Here is a 19,855-nt window from a genome sequence, read left to right as displayed (position 1 = left end):
CCGATTCTCAGCAGTCGCATCACCGGCGACTCGTTCTTTCAAGCGGACAATCTCAGCCTCAGCCGCATTGATTTCCACCAAACGTCTCCTTTTCTTACCCGCGATGAGAGACCAATGAAGAGTTTTTAAAGCTGGTCTGGTAGATTGATGGCTTGGAATATCCAGAAGAAGTCGTGCCGCCCGGTTTTGGGTGACTTGAAGTTTGGATATGGTGGAAGCCGGGGCACCCAAATAGAGGGCATTGGCATAATCCAGCCTGGAGAGTACAAGAGCCTGAACTGTTAATTTTCTGGCCTGGAAAGGGAAAAGGGGGAGAACCTTCTGAATCATCTTTAAGATCCCATAGCAAACGGCTGCTGTCTACCGAGCCTGGGTTTTAAATGTTAATTCCCGATCCAACCAAAACCCCAGACTCTTTAGTTGGATTTTGGGTGGGGGTAGGGGACCCATGGAGGTGGGCCATCTTTCCGCGATGTCGTGGGGAGATTGATTGCCCAGAATCATGGTCCCTCATCCACCTTGAGGTTTCCTCCAAGCAGAGGGGAAGACAGGAAGGAAAGCTTTCCGCTTTATTGAACCCGATCACCAATTGTGAGTCGTCTGCATAGATAACTAAGTGGACTCCAAAAGGTAGAACGGCCTCTGCTAAGGTACTGGTGTAGACATTAAACAAAGTAGGACTTAAAGAAGATCCCTGCGGCACTCCACAACGAAGGGAGGTTCGTTTGGAGGTAGCTTGGTTGTTAAATACTTGAAAGGATCTATTGTCTAGGAAGGAGGTTAGCCATTTCAACGCTGTTCCAGAGATACCTAAGTTGCACAGCCTTTGAATCAGAATCTGATGATTTACAGTATCAAAGGCCGCGCTGAGGTCAAGAAGCAGGACCACCGCAGTGCCGCCCGCATCTATTATTTTTCTAGATTGTTCCACTACTGACAGAAGAGCTGTCTCCGTACCCTGTTGTGGTCGGAAACCAGTTTGGGTCGGGTGGAGAAGGTCGTTGGTCTCTAGGTGAGCTGATAGGATTAGGTTAAAGTATTTCTCCGTAATTTTACTGATTCCAGGGAGCAGCGATATTGGTCGATAATTTCCTAGGTTTGCAGGGTCAAGGCTTGGTTTCTTTAGAAGAGCCTTTACCATTGCTTCCTTCCATATGGGGGGAACGGTTCCCGAGGAAAGAGAGGCATTAATAAGGTCTAGGATCACTGGAAGGACCACATCAGCTACCAGTTTTAATTTTCCTAGAAGGGCAGGATCATTGGGTGAGCCGCTCTTTACTTTGGCGAAAAGACTTTTTAGAGTAGGCATTTCCAAAGCCGTAATATTACCCAAGGAGATCGCGCTACCAGGGACTAAGGGAGCGGAGAAATCAATTTTAGCACTTGAAAAGGAAGAGTAGATGATTTCAATTTTATTTACAAAAAACTCTGCTTGCTTGTCACACTGATCTCCTGAGGGATCGGGTCTAACTAAAGGGGTGGAAACTTTGGAAAGAGTTTTAACTATACTAAAGATCTACCGCGGGGAGCTGGAGGTGGCTGAAATTTTCTTTCCGTAGTAATCTGCCTGTGCAGCTCTCATTTCAGCTTTGTAGTGGTGAATACTCTCGCTATAAAGTTTTTTCTTGTCTGGGGAGAAATTTCTTCTCCAGGCTCTCTCGTTTTTTTTACAGTTTTGTCTTAGGCCCCGCAGAGAAGTGGAATACCAAGGTTTATGATTGGGATCCTTGTTGTTTCTAGTCTAGGGAGCTCTTTACCCAGAGATTGAAATTATCATTGGCTATAACTACGTCCAAAGATGGCTCTGGGAGGGTTTTTTCCAGTAGTGATGTCCATTGTTCGATAGATAGTTTAGACCAAGGGCGATTCTCGGAGTAGGTCGAGTAAGAGGGGGGTGGTGAACATGGAGGGGACCAGATGAGGGGTATAAGAAGGTGGTCCGACCAAGGAATCGGGATGGGCTTTCCTCCAGATAGATCTTTTGAATTTGAAAAGACGGGGTCTAAGAGATGACCTTTTATGTGGGTAGGTTCGGTAATTTTATGAAAAAAGTGAAAAACTGAGAGGTCTTTAGTAAGTTCAGTGGCCGAGGTCTGCAAAGGGTCATCAAAGTGAAGGTTAAAATCACCCAATAAGGTAAAGTTCGAAAGTGAGCTGGCCAAATCGGCTGCTAGTTCAGGTAAAGTATTACAGAAATTGGCTGAGTATGCCGGAAAAGGTGAGGGCAGGCGAGAACTCAATAGAAAAGACTGTATTCTCACAGTCCGGGACTGGGCTGCCAGTCAACCGGCACGTTAGACCCTGCTTATAAATGACGGCTATCCCCCCACCTTTCCCAGAAGTTCGGTCAACCTTTGAGATAGAATAGCAGGTAGGTAAGGCCTGAATAATGTCCGGTTCAGAGCTAGGGGTAAGCCGTGTTTCAGTGAGAAACAATATCTCTGGCTGTTCCTCTTCGAGCAAAATGGATATTTCAGCTGTATGTTTCGGCAGTGATCCAAATTTAAGAGCAGTATTTTAAATTTCGGTAGATTGATTGGAACTGGATGGGGATCTATTACAGGGTGGAAATTACAGACTGGGCAGATGTAATCATCACTCAAAGGAATAATTTAGTGTTTACATGCTCTGGGTATTGGACCGGCTAGCGAGTGTTATTTTTCGTTGCTGAACTGTTTCATCTGAGGGGCGCAAAGGGAAGGGGTTGTGGCCCCTGGACCCGTCCGGACGCGGACGGGCGAAGACGGGCTTGCCTTTGGCGCTCCTTCGGCGCGCTGGTGGCGCGCCCGCTGCTTGTCCGGTCCGCCATCTAGTTTTATAGTCCTCTTAATCAGGATGGGGGGAGTGGTGGGAGGAGTCGTCTCCCTTTGTTCAAGCGGCACCAAAAAGCCGTGACGGACCGGGGAGGCGATGGCAGTTAAGGGAGGCTTTTATCATGTGCAAAAACGCAGTTTAAAAGTATTAAAAAGTATTGTCACACAAATTCCCACTCAAAGGTGCCCAACACGCGCTACACACTGCCGCGCGGCTGGCCTCCCATCAGACCTGCCCCCTCCCTGAACATATTCAGGAAGACCCTCAAGAACTGTCTTTTCAGCTGAACGGAGCACACCCCCACCCCATGAATAGGTCAAGGCCAGCATCAAGACTGAGGTTACCAAGATGTGGGAGTTGGGAGACCAAGCCCTCCAGTAGTCCATGGGCAAGCCCAGCGGTATTGGTGACTAAGCCCAACCCCTAAGGCGGCAAACCTGAGATGAGATTCTGTGTGGACTACAGGGGTATCAATGGAGTCACCAAGACTGATGCCCACTCCATACTGAGAGATGATGCACTCCTTGATAGGTTGGGGGCAGAGAGATATCGGAGTACCTTTAACCTGACATCAGATATTGATAAATAGCCCTCACCCCAGGAGCTAGGGAGAGTTCTGCTTTTTCCACACCTCAAGGGCACTTTCAATTTAAAGTGATGCCCATTGGGTTGAACAATGCAGTTGCCACCTTCCAGAGGTTAGTGACTCAAGTTATTTCAGGTCTGAAGAGTTTCAGTGCAGCTCATCTTGATGATATATCTGTGTTCATCTCCACCTGGAAGGTTTACCTGATCCACCTCAAAGAGGTGCATCGGCCCTGCATCAATGCAAGTAAGTGCCAGATAGGGCAAGGCTTTGTAGTGTTCTTGGGCCACCAAGTTGGTGGAGGCCAAGTACAGCCTCTTTAACCCAAGACCCAGACCATTCTGGCTTGGGAAGATACTAAGACTTAAACATAGGTCAGAGCCTTTCTTGGTCTTACTGGGTACTACAAGGGATTTGTGAAATGTTACAATGCATAGTGCCACCACTAACTGAACATACCTCCAAGAAGAACCCAGAAAAGTCATCTGGACTAAGCAATGTCAACACATTCATATTTGCTGTAAAAAATTTACATATTTAAGCAAATTACTGACCGTGAGCTGCATCTGCCCTTTACATTATCAAGCTCATGCCTGCCCAGTGCTCCCCGGTATCCCCACTCTGGCTTGATTATACTGCCTTCCGTTTAGATCTCCCTTCGGCCTCTGATTCTACAGTGCCTGTTCGATTGTTTGTCTCTGAGTTGCGTAACAACTCAGAGACTCCAGATGTCTGAACAATAACATTGGATACCCCCCTTCTCTGTTCCCGGGTTATAAAAGTACTAAACGGGCGCCAAGTTTTCTCATGTTTTGGGACTCTTTATCTAAGAAGTGCTGTTAGTTTCTTCATGGTGTATATTGACCACACCTTCCCCCACCATATATTAAGTGTAGGTGCTGGTTGTTGTTTCCGTAGCTGTGCGATGCTTAAGCGGGGGGCTAGGAGAGGATGGCAAATTAATATTCGAGGCATGTGAGCTGTAGATCACCTGCTTTGCGTACTCCTGCCATCTAGTGCTGGGTCCGGATGTTTGCACTTTGTTTTTTTCGAAGAAGTCTTTCCAGTCACAAGGTAGGTGACTCCTCCTTTAGGTGATAGTGCGCATGGGCATTGACTCCATTGTTGGATTGTTTTTTCCGCCATCAGGTTTGGATATGTATTACTGCGCTCCAAGACTGTTTCTTTGGGTTCCCCTCGGTGTGCAAACCACTCTACCCGCGTCGGTTTTCTTCCAAACGCTTATCCCACCTCTCCGCATATCGTATCAGTCGAGGTAAAAACCTCTATTTCGATCGAAGATCTTCGGGAAGGCCGTCCGGCCTAACCGTGTCGGTCCACCTCGCAGTCGTTGGACAGACTCCATTCAAATTCTGTCCTCTGTGCCACGTGAAGTATCCGCTCACCGACTCACAAGCAGTGTGCAACTTGTGCTTGTCTCCAGAGCTCAAAGAAGACTGCAACGCGTGCCGATCTTTCCGATCGAAGAAAACTCTCTGAGATGGTCGGGCTTGTTGTAGCGAGATGCAGAGTCAAAACATCGAATATATTCTGGACATCTTAAGTGATGAATCCGAGCAACAATTTGACGCATAAGGGACCGAGGAGGAAGAACAAGAGGAACATGCTTCCATCCCACAATCGGACTTTGAGTAGAAGGAAGAGATGCCACAAGGTCAACGTACCGTGAGTACCGAACGCCCCTTGACCCCAAATCTAATTCAGACGAAACAAAAGACTTCGGTCCTACACCACATCCGGCACCGACAACATGTTTCCGATGCTCCAACTCGGCACGGCAACACATCTCAACCTTGAGATCGAGTCGGCCAAAGACTACTACCGAGCCGAAACCTTCAGGCTCGAAACCAAAAACTGTTACGGGACAAAATCCTTGATGCCGAAGTCAAAGCCTCCTTCGGCACCGTATAGTGATTCCACCCCGGCACCGAAATCCTCAGTGCCGAAATCTAAATCTGTGCCTCTGAAGCGGCAGGATCCGAATTTTGATGCCCCAACACCCGAATCGAACCCAAAACAGAAGAAACTCTATATAAATCGTAATTCAGGAAATGTTCTTACTAAGTCACCTCAAAAATGCAAACCTAAGTTAGAAGAAGAACCTTTCTTCATTCCTTTCAAGAAAATAGATGTAGATACTAACCTTCCTCCAGCTCTTTTTTTACCACATACCCCTACACCAACCTCTCCACCTTTAGGTCGTTTACTAATTACTCCAACTAACTCTCCACCACCACCTGATGATGATGATGGGGGACAATATTATCCCAATAGATCACATTCCGCCTGTGCTTAAAGGCATGATGAGAAATGCCGATGACATCTTTAGAGATCCAGTTCGGGCTTGCATTCTCACACCGAGGATTGATAAAAAAATATAAGGCTGCTCCCTCAGATCCAGTTGTTATTAAATGTCAACTACCTCTTGACTCTTTGATAGTCTCCATTGCCCGTAACCGGGCCAATTCACAGACTACAGGTGATGCTCCCCCTCCAGACGAAGTGTCAACACTTTTAGACGCCTCTGGTAAACGGGTAGCTGCCCAAGCAGCAAATCATTGGCGCATTGCCAACACTCGGGCCCCTGTTAGCTAGATATGATAGGGCACACTGGGATAAAATGGAGCAGTTGATACAACACCTCCCAGATGAACACAAGGCAAAAGCCCAAGATTTAGTTTAGGAAGGAAAGCTTATTTCCAATTCCTCAAAAAGATGCGCTTTAGATGCTGCAGACATCGCAGCTAGAGAAATCAACACTAGTGTGTTACTAAGAAGACACGCATGGTTGAGGATTTCTGGTTTTAAACCAGAAGTGCAACAGTCTATCCTAAATGTTCCTTTTAACAAGGAACATCTCTTTAGGCCCGAAGTAGATGAAAAATGAAAAAAGACACAGAAGTAGCCAAATCTTTGGGAGCCAAGCAGTCTCCCTCTAAATGGGGCTCCTTTCATCGATCCTTATACCCTGGGGGTCAAAAATCATGTCCTTGGACAAAACTGCCACCTCTTACAAGGGCAACAATCAATATTCCTCTATAAAGGGCTTCTTTAGAGGAGGATCTAGAGGTAACAATAACAAAGGTCGATCCAAGGGCTCTGCACTGCATAATTCCCACTTCCCCAACAAGCAGTGACTTACCTACACTTCCCCATATCATTTAACACCTATCTGGGGACGTCTTCTACAATTCCTCTCCATTTGGCAATCTATCACAACAGACAAATGGGCGTTAGGAATTATCCAACAAGGTTATTGCCTGGAGCTTACCAACAATCCTCCAAAGGTACCACCACATTCTCACAAAATGTCACCAGAACATTTACATCTACTTCAACAAGAAGTGCAGTCTCTCCTCTCCAAAGGAGCCATAGAACCTATGTCATTACAACATCAAGGGACAGGTGTGTACTCCCTGTACTTCTGCAATCCCAAAAAAGACGGCTCCTTGAGACCTATTCTGGATCTCCGAGAACTAAACCTTTACATACTGTAAGGCCATTCTCACATGGTTGCACTTCAACAAGTGCTCCAGCTTCTACAGCAGGGCGATTGTATGTCTACTCTAGACTTAAAAGACACATATTTCCACATTCCAATTCACCCCGCTCATTGCAAATACCTCAGATTCATGGTAGTGGATCACCATTACCAATTTAAAGTGCTACCGTTTTGGAGTCACCACTGCTCCCAGGGTATTTACCAAATGTCTGGCAGTAGTCGCAGTACATCTGAGAAGGCAACACATCCATGTCTTCCCATACCTGGACAACTGGCTCATCAAAGCCAAAGCCAGTACTTACCAAATGTATCTTCAACACACTCGAACCACTATTCACTTACTTCAACAACTAGGGTTTACAGTAAATGCGTTGAAGTCTCATCTACAGCCTTCCAACACGCAAACTTATCTGGGAACCACAATAAACACTCAAAAAGCTCTAGCCTCTCCCAATATAGCCAGGATTCACAGTGTTCAGTCCCTTCTCACTCAATTTCTGCCCAACCAATCATTGCCAGCAAGAGTCTTAACTGCTAGGCATGATGCATTAATGCAGAATGGACAGCGGCCGCGCAGCGGATGCGCCGGTGGCGCGCCAAAGGCAAGCCTGTCTGCCCCCGTCCGTGGCCGGACGGGGCCTGTGGCCCAAACCCCTGCTCAAATACCCCCTGATTGCCCCTTAAGTATAAAATATTCTAAAGAACAGCTAGAACAGCTCTGTCCACCCATAGATGAGGTCTGTAAGCACGAAATGCGGGCGGAAAGGATGCCCCAGAAATGCAAGGTCTGCCTATATAACCCTAGGGAAAGAACGGGACACGAGTATAAGGGGGAGACACTGACTATGATACAGATTAACTGTCGCTCCCTAAGGAAACACAAACTTGAAATCTATGATCTTCTAGGGACCAACAGCCAGATGTACTCTTTCTTATCAAGACCTGGTTAGATGTGGAGTCTGCACCTGATATCTTGGAAGCACTCCCCCACGAATATGGCATGATAAGGCTTGATTGTGACATGCAACGGGGAGGGGGGATCGCAGTGGTGCATAAATTAGAGTTAATGTGTACCCTGGAAGCAGCTACTATTAAGAACAGTGAAGCAGGTGCCTTCTCAATTAAATATGGGTCTAATTTGACTATAAATGGGTACTTGATTTATCGCCCACCTGGGGTGTCCTCGCAATTTGTAGAGAGCTTAATGGAGGTGGTCGCGCAACCGGCTTAGCGCTATAATAGGCTTTTAATCTTGGGCGACCTTAACCTTCACCTGGAGGAGGAAGGTAATAGGGAAGCCCGAGGGGTGATCACCTCACTGGAATTATTCAAGTTGAAACTCCAATCCTGGATGCCCACCCATCTGGCGGGTCACTTCCTTGATCCGATTTTTGCTAACTGGGAGGGAGTGGAGGTCCAGCCCCCGAGCCAGGTAGTATGGTCAGACCATTTCCTGGTCCAGTTCTCTATATCTGGCCTGTCTAAAAAGCTCCCGCAAGTTAAACCAATGGCATATAAGCGCAGGCAGTGGGGGGAACTCAATCAGGCTGGCTTAGAACTTGCTTTGAGGTTAGGCCGCCCCCCGTTGAGAGACAATCTGGACGAGGCATGGAAGGAATATGAGAGCTGGTTGACTGGGGCCTCAGACATAACGTCGCTGTGGACGATCAAAGCCCCGGCGAGGTGCTCTAAGTCGGCACAGTGGTTTAACGCTGATTTAAGAGCTGCCAAATCTGCGTGCAAAGGCTTAGAGCGCACTTGGCGCAAACAATATGAGGAAACAGCAAAACTAGAATATAAGAATAGTATAAAAGAGTACCATTGCATGGTAAGGAGGACTAAAAGAGAATTTCTGAATAAAAGAATAAAAGAATTGAGGCAGCGGAGAGCTCAACCAAGGAGCGCTTCTCTATATACAAGGAGCTTACATCACTTGAGGGGACTCTAGCTCCGGATGTCTACTCCACAAAGACCTGTGAGGCGATTGCGGACTTTTTTGTCCATAAGGTAGAAACCATATATAAGTCTTTCCCAATGGGAGCAGAAGTGCTGCCCATAGAACAAACCAGGGAAGTGAGACTGAGGGGTAATTCCTGCCTTAACCAGTTCGTAGTCCCTGATAACCCTGAATTGATGAAGATAGTCCGCAGTATCCAGTCAGGTTCTCCTAAAGATGCGGCTCAACCCAAGATTTTTAAGAATCTGGTTGAGCTCCTCATAAATCATATAAGTCATCAGGCAGAGCTGTCCTTCAAAGCCAGGTATGTGCCACAGGTCTGGAAAACAGCGCAGGGCATCCCAATAAAAAAAAAAGCCAACCTTAATCTGGCCCATTTGGACAATTTCCGCCCCATTTCACTTTTACCCTTTTGTGCTAAAGTGGTGGAGAAAATTGTGAATGCACAGATGGTGAAATATATGGAAGAGGGCCAACTCCTTCACCCCTCACAGTCAGGCTTTAGGGCGAACCACTCCACGGAATCGGCTCTGCTATTCTCAACGGAACTGTTGCGCGGGAGAGTGGATGAAGGGCGGACGGCCGCGCTGCTGCTATTAGATCTTAGCGCGACATTCGACACCATCTCACATCCCATACTACTCTCCTGCCTCAGGGAGGCGGGGATTGGTGGGCCGGCTCATGAGTGGCTGTGCTCGTTTCTCGCAGATAGAAGATTTCAAGTCCACTGCGACACCCTTTAAATCGGAGGTACAATCATTAAGGCAAGGGGTTCCACAGGGCTCTTTCTTGAGCCCTACACTATTCAATCTGCATATGGAACCCCTTGCTAAGATAGTGGAAGCCTATGGGGTGGAGATAGTGTCCTACGCTGATGACACCCAATTGGTGGTGACACTGTCCCAGCCCCCAGAGGAGGCTGGAGCGAATTTCTCTGCCTGTTTAGGGGAACTGGCAGGCTGGGTGAATAACAACTGCTTGCGCCTCAACGCGAGTAAAACCGAGCTCTTAGTGATGGGGAAAGCACCTTCCATTTGGTCCTCTGCGTGGTGGCCACCTGAACTGGAATCACCCCTAACCCCTCGGAGCAGGTGAAAAACTTGGGGGTTAGATTAGATGTTAACCTGTCCTTCGAACACAACACCAGAGGGGTTGCCGGCAAATGCTATGGCATCTTAAAAAGCCTGCTCAAAACCCTGGACTTACTCCCGCTACCGGCAGGAAAACACTGATTCACACTCTTGTTGCTCCTCACTTAGACTACGGGAATTCATTGTATATGGGCCTGAGCAAAAAAGGACTGCACCGTACAGAACACGACAGCCAGGATGGCACTGAATCTCTTCAAGAAGGCTTCGGGGAGCCGTGCTCTTGCTACGCTGCACTGGCTCCCCGTCCGCGAGCGCATTGTGTTTAAAACGATGTGCATGGCCCATCGCATCGCGCAGGGAAAGGGGCCTATCTATCTTCAAAAACTATTGACCGCGCACCAGCCCAAGCGGCATTTGAGGTCCCTAGGAAGTATGCTCTTCCAGGTCCCTCGTATCCACCGAGCACGGATGGGCGGTCGATCTTTCAGATATCTGGCCAGTAAACAATGGAATGCTCTACCGATTAAGTTCCGTATGGAACCATCTTAGATGAGGTTCCGTCAGAAATTGAAAACCTACCTCTTCCCGAAATAGTATGAGGCTCTCTGTTTGCCCCTATTTGTTACCCGACTGTCGGGGATCCTGCTTGGTATCTGTTCTTCACAGCGCGGGGACACACTGTTTCCTAGTGTAACCAGGCGCTTTATAAACTTGATTATTATTATTATTATGATGGCGTCTTGCGTTACAATTGGTCCCCACACAAGACTTCACATGCGTCCCCTTCAAGAATGCTTAGCAAGTCAGTGGAAACAGTTGCAGGGTTAAGTAACCGATCTGATGTTGGTAGATGGCCGCACCCATCGCTCTCTGCAGTGGTGGAACCTACAAAATGTATCCAAAGGGCGGCCCTTTCTCTGCCCTGCTCCACAGATAGTGCTAACAGCAGACGCATCGCTCACTGGTTGGGGCGCTCACCTACAAAGTCACATAATCCAAGGATTATGGACTTTAAAGTACAGGAGCCTTCATATCAATCACCTAAAGCTACTAGCTGTGTTTCTAGCGCTCAGCAACTTCCAAACTCACCTAGTAGGCAAAACTGTCCTAGTCCGCACAGACAACATGACATACAAAAACAGGGGGAAAACATTCTCTCCAACTGTCACGCCTAGCACAAGCCATTTGAAAATGGGCCATACATCACAAAATGTATCACCTAGCAGAACACCTTCCAGGAGTAAACAATCAAATTGCATACCTTCTCAGCAGACAGACAGCAAATCCATGAGTGGAAACTTCATCCCCTAATCCTCCCTTCCTACTTTCAGGAATGGGGCTTTCCTCAGCTAGACCTCTTCCCCACAGATCAAAATGCAAAATGCCCAAGCTTTGCCTCCAGGTTTCCACACCCGCTCTCCAAAGGCAATGTCCTATGGATGAACTGGTCAGGGATATTTGCCTACGCTTTTCCCCCTCCCACTCATTCCGCTGGTAGTTCGGAAGGTCAGGCAATCATCCCTCAAACTCTTTCCCATAGAGATCTAAATCGAACTCTGGGACCTATCAGGGCCCTGCTGAACACTCCTATCATTTATTGAAACTGCATAATTCACTCATGCTCATGGAACATTTCCCTCCACTGGACCCGTTACTGTTGGAATGCAGGTATTAATTTTACATAATTCAGAATGCATCTCCTTCAGATGTTTAAACTGAGAAACTTGATTACAGCTGACAATCACAAGTCTCCAGAGTTCCTTGTAATGTCTTCTGCATACATAGGATAATACCTAGCAGTGAAGATGATGTTTCAGATTGCTGATTGTACCACAGGAGAAAGCAGAGTATGACGTGGCAAACAGGTGGCCACTCCATCCTTGCGGGAGACGTTGTCCCTCTTTTAGGGTCAAGTGGATTTCTTGGAGCATGACTATCTGTGCTCCCCTGCGCATAATGTAGCGGAGTATGTTATGGAGTTTCGCTGGTGAGCCCATGCCTCTAACGTTCTAAGTAAGGAACTTTATCCTCTAGGGCCTACGTTTGCACCTTCCATGTGTTCCTGGTCTAGTGGGCTGCCTGCCATGCCCGGCTTTACCTATGCCTTGCCACTTGAACGCTTGTGCAAACTTTAGAAAGCCCAACCCGAGGGCAACAGCGCAACCGCTAGCCGCCCGAACCTGCGAACCAAACAATATAGAGAGTCAGAATGCTGCCTCCAAACCGATAGGCGTGGCATTCTGGCGGGGGGTTGATGCAGAGTTTAGGTGGGCCAGGAGCGCCTCGTCCTGGCTCAACCATGTGGTTTTACTCCCAAACAGCGATTCAAATTCCTGAGTTCATATCCATAGTCTGTGGCGCCCCCACAATTGGGTCCGACCATGGTCTTTTCTCTGTTGCGGAGTGGATTCTTGGATGGCGTGAAATATATGCCAGTTCAGGGGGTGCCCTGGAGGTCTGCCTCAGCTAGGCAATGTCATCCGCAGATCGTGGAGTGAGCATCGGCAGTAGGAGATCTGTTTCGAGGGAATCCCCATATTCAGCGGATGTATCGGCAGATCCAGCCGATGCCTCTGAGGTTTCACCCTGGTGCAGGGGCGAGATGATTTGCACTACTGCTTGCAGCGCAGCTTGTCTGTCCTGGTAAGTTTGTGATGCTGTGGGCTTTAGTGTTGGAGCTATCTTTTGACTACGCTTCAGTCTTTATCTGCATGGCTGTAGCCCTGTGTCTGATCACAGGGTCCTCTTAGGCAGCGGCGTGCCCTCCTTGTATGCTTCCATCCAGGTCCAAACCTCCGCCGGGGTTTTGCAAAAGTGTGAGGCGCCATCCAGCATGATTTTAAGCCTTGCCAAGAATATTAATGAGTATTGTATCCATGCTTCCCGAAGAGCTTTTTTAGCTTCGAGAAACGATGCCCGCTTGGCCTGCACCTTAGCGGTAAAGTTCGGGAATATTGACACTACTATTTTCAATCACTTACAGGCCATATGTACGGGAGTGCTGTAGGATTGTGTCTCAGTCTTTAAAATGGAGAAGCCTGGTGATTACAGGTCAAGGAGATCCCCATGGGGCAGGCGAGCAACCCGGTACCCTGTGTGCTCCATCCAGGGAAAAGAATTGAGAAAGGAGTTCCCGGAGCACGATGGAGCGCGCCATTTTTCCCAAAATTCGACCATGGTGAACCATTCTGCTTGTTCCATTATTCCTTTGAGTCTGAGGTTCATCCTGCAGTTTGTGTCTTCGGCCTGTTGTTCGAAGGTTGCCACTCTAGTAGAGAGTTAATCGAGCTGAGCAGTGTGTGACCTTTGTTCTGGTTTCAGCTCGGTTAATGCAGATTCAGTTTCACGGACTCGATCTGCCAGCTTCCGAAGTTCTGCCTGCAATAGTCCCAGGCCCACCAAGACAGCCCCAATATTCTGCTGTAGTGGTTTTTGGTATCGGCTATGGCAGCCAATACCCTGTCCAGGTGCGAGTGTAGGGAGTCATCCTCGCCAGTGGTCTCACCGCCCCACTCTTTCTTGTCCTGCAGGCAAAGGTTCTCTAGTCTCCTACTAGAGAACCCTAGTGCCCCCGGTTTCTGCTTCGGCTTCGGCTTAGGCATCCTGTCCTCAAATAAACCCCTTGTGCCAGATATTGCGACCTGAAAAAAGTATCGGACTACAGGAGGTAACCCTTAAACCTCATGGAGACTAGGGCAGTAATGTGTAACAAACAACAGTGTCACAAGCAAGGGTGTTATTTGGCGAACAAGTATACTGGGTACAATTAGTTCACATTGGAATAGATGAAGAGGGAAGGAAGCCAAGGAGACAGATTTCATCAGAAATGCAGTGTATTTCAAATGTTAATCATGTTAGACATATTGTAATGCATATGTACAATCACATGAAGAGGAAGCACTGTGTTATATTAAATGACATGTAACCAACAATATAGAGTGTGCAAGTGCTCGTGAAATTCTGGTGAAGACACAAGTGACACATGAGTGGGGTATATACAGCGATTGTGGTGGGCGCAAAACAAACGGTAAGTAAACTTAAAAGTCTTCACACAGTTCGAGACACCCAAACAATGCTTCATGAATACAAGGAATAAGGCAGGTCATCCATAATGGAAAGGCGCCAGGAATTCCGCTGTGGAAGTCGACGGCGTGCCAGGCCAGTAGGAAAGTTAGGCCATCATCAGGACTCAGTTACATAATTACGGATCCGCGCTGGCATTAGTCAGGCAGTGTAATGACTAATGCCGGCGCGTGATTGTCTCCGCCTCATATGCAGCCTACAAATAGTTTGTGGGTATCCTGAAATTGCCTGGTATCCCTCTCCCGGTCAAGTCTTGGACATTCCTTGTCCTATATGATACAACCCGGTTCTGATCCTTGACACTGCTTCCGTGATTATGTAACCGTAGGCCTCTGGGTCTCAATATCCGCTTGTTCTTTTGCTCTTGGCAGGGCCGTTCTAGCACTGGCTTTTGGGGTCTGTGAGGTTGCTGGTAGCTAAGGCAGGGCCACTTGGCATCTCTTTCCTCCGCATGGCCACAAGTCCTCAGTCACTTATCGCATCTGTGATCTCCCCCTGGTTTTAGTGTGCGGGGGAATCCAACCGGCACAGCTCCTCCACTGCCTCGCCTACCCTTTTTGCTCTCAGGGCCCTTCTTTTTTGTCTCCTGTCTGTTAGGCACCGCTTTGAGAGTCTGGTCACAGCTCGAACCAAATTTTCAGCAATTTCAGGGTCTCGACAGTTCCCCTCAGCCTCTTTATTGCACTTGAGTCACCCCTCAGGCCAGGGCGAGGCGCTGCTGTGTCCTGGGCCGTATTCCCGGCACTGTGGTTGGTGGGCTGCTCTGTGGCTTCGGTCTGGGTCTGCTGCGCCACCTTCTGGGGCCTTGTCAGGCTTCTCTGTCCGCAGCTCTGGCACTCCACAGGCCTCTGCCATATCCCCAGTCTCAATCTCAGCAGTCACACTTGTATACCGTCGGGAGGGTCCTCAGCTGCGAGACAGCAGCCACCTCTGCCATGTGGAGCGACAGTGCACCCCGCAACCAGGCCGCAGGTATCGTCGAGCAGCCTGCTCGTTTCACTCCTCCATGCGTGTCGGGGTCACGTCTCGCTCGCCTTCTGCGTACCGGCTGCCTCGGTAGCAATTGGCACTGGGCTGTGTTCCCCACACTTCCAGGCACTGCAGAGTGGTCAAATAGGTTGCTCTGGGCCACCGTTTGTCGTCGCTGGTACAGGATATTTTGCTGGCCGGGACGGAGTTACGCTCACACATCCACTATGTTTGGTGTCTTGGCCATGCCCCTCTAGCACACTGTTACTTGTTACATACATTTTTATTTGAGTCAACCTTAATGTAGTGAATGAACTGTTTGATACCGTGGAGTATCAACTTTGGTTGCACCGTTCAAGAGTTAGCACAGCTAAGGGGTCAGTGGGTAAGCCTGTATACGCCAATGGTGCGACCAAGTCGATCCTCAGTAAAATCAGCAGTTTCACAATTTTGCTACCAGAACAGGTAAAATACTTGTTTTACTTGTAAAATATGCTGCGCCTTGCCTTAAGGGGCGGTAGGCCTGCCATGGGGTGCTTTATCCATATTACTGATGGAAGTTTGACTTTGCCATTGGTTTAAATGGCAAAGCCAGGCTGCCAGTTTAATTCTGCTCATTCAGTCTGCAAAGGTAGACGGGGAGACTCAGTTTACCTATAGCACATCCAGGGTGACGCAACCATTGCTGCTACAGGCTATGCCTTTAGGGTATAGGCCATGTAACATGCATGTTCTGGGGTCAGTTTTCTGTCACTGAGGTCCAGTTAGGAAGCCTCAGTGCACTTTGAGTCGAAAAACCAGCAGCATCAAACCCAAACCTTGGGGGTGACAATACAAATTGGGGCATTTTCTGACAGTGACGCTCACATAATTTTCTGGCGTCTGCTGCGCTGTCAAGTTAGACCATTAAAAAACAGGTTTTGAGCTTCTTTTTTAATTCTGAGAACGTGCTCACAGATCGTAAGGACAGAGGGAGTTGATTCCAGTTTTTTGCAGCCATATAAGAGAGTGTCCACCTGATGTTGTCGAAAATGTGTGGGGTGCTTGCAGAATCAGAGTGTATGCTTGCAGTTTGGACCTTTTTTGCTGTAAAGTTTTTATGTTTCTCATCCTTGGAGTAATGGTAAAATCCTAGCTGTATTGAACACTTTAATACATATCCTAACTAAAGTGGCAATCTTTAGTTTCCAGACCATCATTGTTTGTTTTCTGTCCTGGCAGAAATCACAGATATACACATGGGACGGACGGCCCACTGATCGTTGGACAAAAGTGGACCTGAAGACTGAGTTGCCAAGGGAAACTCTCCTATCTGTGGAAATAGTTAATGAGCTTAAAGGAGAGGTAAGATGTACCCTTCTCAAAGGTAGCAATGTGATATTTAAAATCTTTTTTTTTTTTAACATTTGGAGATAAACACTAAGTAAAATAACAATCATTAAGAAAATGAATGTCACAAATTGCCAAGTAACATTTATATAGTGTTTATTTTACTTTTTTTCTTTGTACATTTTAAACAGCAGTTTTTGATTTAAGGAATCAGTACTACGATACAATGAGATATGATAATTGGCCAGTGAATTAAATCATTTGTTTCATGAGTCTACATGATTTTGTTTTGAAAAGGAGGAACCAACAATATCTATCCCTTAACCTCAAAATGTGTCCCCACCACTGGGGAGCCTTTGGCTTGCCTCCTGCCTTGCCTCTAGCTTGGCAGTTCACACAGGAGCGACAAAGCTCTTTGACCTTCTCAGACATATGGGGCCAGTGGAATTGGTTGACTAGCCTTTCCCATGTCTTGGTACTGCCCTAGGTGCCCAGCAAAGGAGATAGCAGGGCTAAGTTAAGGAGAAACTCCCTTCGTGGTTGAGGGTCCACCAGGCTCCTGGATGCCCCTGGGTTCGGGTCCCTTCGCTTGCTGTACCGGAGCCCATCTCCCAGTATACTTTATGGTTCCTACTGGCATCCCCTTGTGCCTATTTAACAGCTAACTGTCACAGGTCTCCTAGAATGGGACAGGTCCTTTGTCCATTGCTCAGGTCCTCCCTGGAGGGCCCCCTGCCTCTTGGAGTTCTGGCAGATCCAGGGGTCTACTCTCTTTCAGGCACCAGGCCTTCCCCTGAGAGATGGGCTCTCTCTGGACCTGTGGACCTTTGGAGGCTGGGTTGCAGCCTTCTTCCCCCTCCTTTTTAGGTCTCGCACCTGGCGATGCAGCGCGAAGCGCTGTCGCCAGCGAGACCTATTGTTGTCGACTAGGCTTTCAAGGGCTCATAAGGGAGACCGGAGATGGGCACGTGCAGGCTGCAGGCCGGCCGGACTGGAAATGTGAACGCGCCGCGCACATCTCCTGTCCCCCTTGGGAGGCAAGTCAGCACGCAGTGTTACTTTCACTTTTGTGAACTCGCACCATCGTTGGACAGGAATGGAAGCATAGAAAAATCCTGTTACAGACCAGAGGGGGGACATGGGGTCAGTTTCGGGCGAGGCAAAGGGCAGCCTTGGGCGCCACCCTGAAGTTGCTGCTGACACCATGTGCCGTGCCAGGGCACCTGCTGCCAGAGAGCTCCTGAGTCACAGGTGAGGAGTTTGCCAAGTCCGCACACTATTGCATGCACTGATTGAGAAGGGCTCGCCCCCACCCCACGGGCCTCTACGTGAACACACTCCCCTTAAACTACAGATGCCCTCTGTCCATGTGCACCCCCTTAGCTTGGCTGGGGCACTGTCAGCACCACAGGGGCAGGTGACGCCCATGCCACCGGTTCTCTGCTGCACCGGCGACCATCAACCAAAAGCACAACAGACAAGGGGTCTGACTGCCCCCCAGCACCCAGATCTTTCCCATCTGCAGGGGTCGCAGCTCTCCTTACCTGGGTAGGTCTCGCGTTCCCGCACCGCAGCCACAAGTCCAAGTAAAGTCCCGAGGATCGCAGCTAGCTCCCGCGCCATGGCTGCTGGCAGCAGCGGGAGGCGCCCCTGCCCCCCTGCGCCCCGTCTTTCCATCCGTGTGTCCTCCTGAGGCTCCGGCTCCCTCTCGGCTGCCCGCGTGCCCCCCGCACAACTCCTTGCTCCGCCAGCAACTCTTTGCCCGCGCGCCCGTCTCGCACTCCAGCAGCCTCCAAGCCCAGGCGGCCGCGCCGCTGACGTCAGCCGTGTGCAAGCTCTTCTCCCACAAACATTGCCACTAGAGGGCGCGTGCCAGCAACAACAGCTGAAGGCAGGGCGAGCTCCCGCTGGGTACAGAGCGCGCGCAGCTCTAACTGTACAGGAGGCGCAGCGGTAGGGGAGCCCGGGGGCTTCGTCAGTGTTCCAGGACTGTCGGAACAATGCTCGATTTCCTGCAGTTCTGCAAACCTTCAGAAAAGTATTCAAGCACATTTCTTTTTTTTTAAATGGCTTGATTGCGTGCCATAGGGCCAGAGCACAAGCCATAGAAAAACAAGCATTTGCAATGCAATAGGTCTCGCATTTGTGAGAGTTTGAGCTATTGGCATTGTAAATGACAATGCCTTTTATTTAAGTGTTTATTTTTAAAACATAAATAAAAGGCGTTACCATTTACAATGCCAATAGCTTAAACTCTCACAAATGCGAGACCTATTGCATTGCAAATGCTTGTTGCTTTATGGACCTGATCCATAGTATCAGGCCCCAGGATCCTTGACTCTCTCTCAGGGCCTTCTGTGCTCTGGTTGTGACACACACCCATCCCGGTTGACCCAGCATGGCTGTGTGTGTCTTCCTCTCCGCTTGTGCCCAATCAGATGTTTCTAAGTCATTGCTCAGCAAACAATCCACTGGTGTAGCAGGGGACACATCTACATTCTGTGCGCCAGTAAATCCTCCCCACTCAGTCAGCAACAGCCATAGGGTGTTACTTTGTAACACTGTCAGCGTTGACAATCTTGTACACTTCCTCAGGTAAGATCTGATCTGGGGAATCCAGTTAACCATGTCAATGGTTATACTGGCACCTGTGTGTGATCCTTCACCTCCACTCCATTGATTGTTTTGGCCACTAAATATGCTTCTCCATGGTAGGACGCCAGTTGGTCAAAGGCTCAATGTTCTCCCCACTCAAGGACACTCTATGTACCCTTTGGGATCCACAGGAGAAACTTCACATCCAATCTCCACACTCACCAACCCTTTGGATTGGTCGCCGGTGGGTGCCTTTTTAGTGCACATTGCATCCCCTCTTTTTTACCCTTGTTGGCTACAGTCAAAACACCCCTGCCTTCAAGGGGTTGAAACTTCTTTCCCGAATACCCATTCGCCTTTGACTTGGAGGTGGCTCGCGACATTCTCCCCGGCAACTTTTGGGGACTCTTTGAGGCTATCTTTCATTTTATCCTTTTCCCTCCATCTTTCCCCTGAAAGGGGGACTAACTACCTTTCTTCTGGTCACCACCCAGTGCGAATTCCTGCTGAACTAACAGGAGGGGTCCGGTCTCACGATGCTCGGGACTTGGGGATACCTTTGTTCCCCTTCTCCTCGGGCCATGGCAGCCACATGCAGAGTTCTTCTGAGGCACTGGGTTTCTGTCTCTGGAGCCTACACAGAGAGGCTGCAGGTAGTGTTTGGAAGTCCACGGCTGGGAAACCCAAGGAGGGTTTCAAGTCTGAAGAGTCTGGGAATCACGCTGGCACTGCTGTCCCACCTCAACTCTGGCTAGGTGGCACAGGTGCAGTGGTGCTGTCCGGAGTCATTCCAGCTCTTCTGGGGTTCCTGCAGGGGAGCAGCTCTGTGACGCCACGGAAATTCTTGCATCTTAGTTGAAGGCTAAAAGTCCTCCCAGGCTTTTGGAGGCACAAGCAGTTGCCGGAGG

The 19,855-nt window shown here is 48.8% G+C and overlaps 1 protein-coding gene across 1 annotated transcript in view; it reads left to right on the top strand.

Moving 5' to 3' along the window:
* CMTR1 (cap methyltransferase 1) overlaps positions 1 to 19,855 on the top strand; it is a 650,563-nt gene that overhangs the window by 413,379 nt on the left and 217,329 nt on the right. The window contains exon 18 of the mRNA XM_078647373.1: positions 16,245 to 16,367. Coding sequence (XP_078503499.1) covers positions 16,245 to 16,367 — 123 coding nt within the window. The remainder of the gene's footprint in view (positions 1 to 16,244; positions 16,368 to 19,855) is intronic.

Source organism: Lissotriton helveticus, chromosome 6 (assembly GCF_964261635.1).
Source record: "Lissotriton helveticus chromosome 6, aLisHel1.1, whole genome shotgun sequence".
NCBI lineage: Eukaryota > Metazoa > Chordata > Amphibia > Caudata > Salamandridae > Lissotriton > Lissotriton helveticus.
The sequence above is the reverse complement of the archived record's forward strand: the minus strand, read 5'-3'. Positions and strand labels throughout refer to the sequence as shown.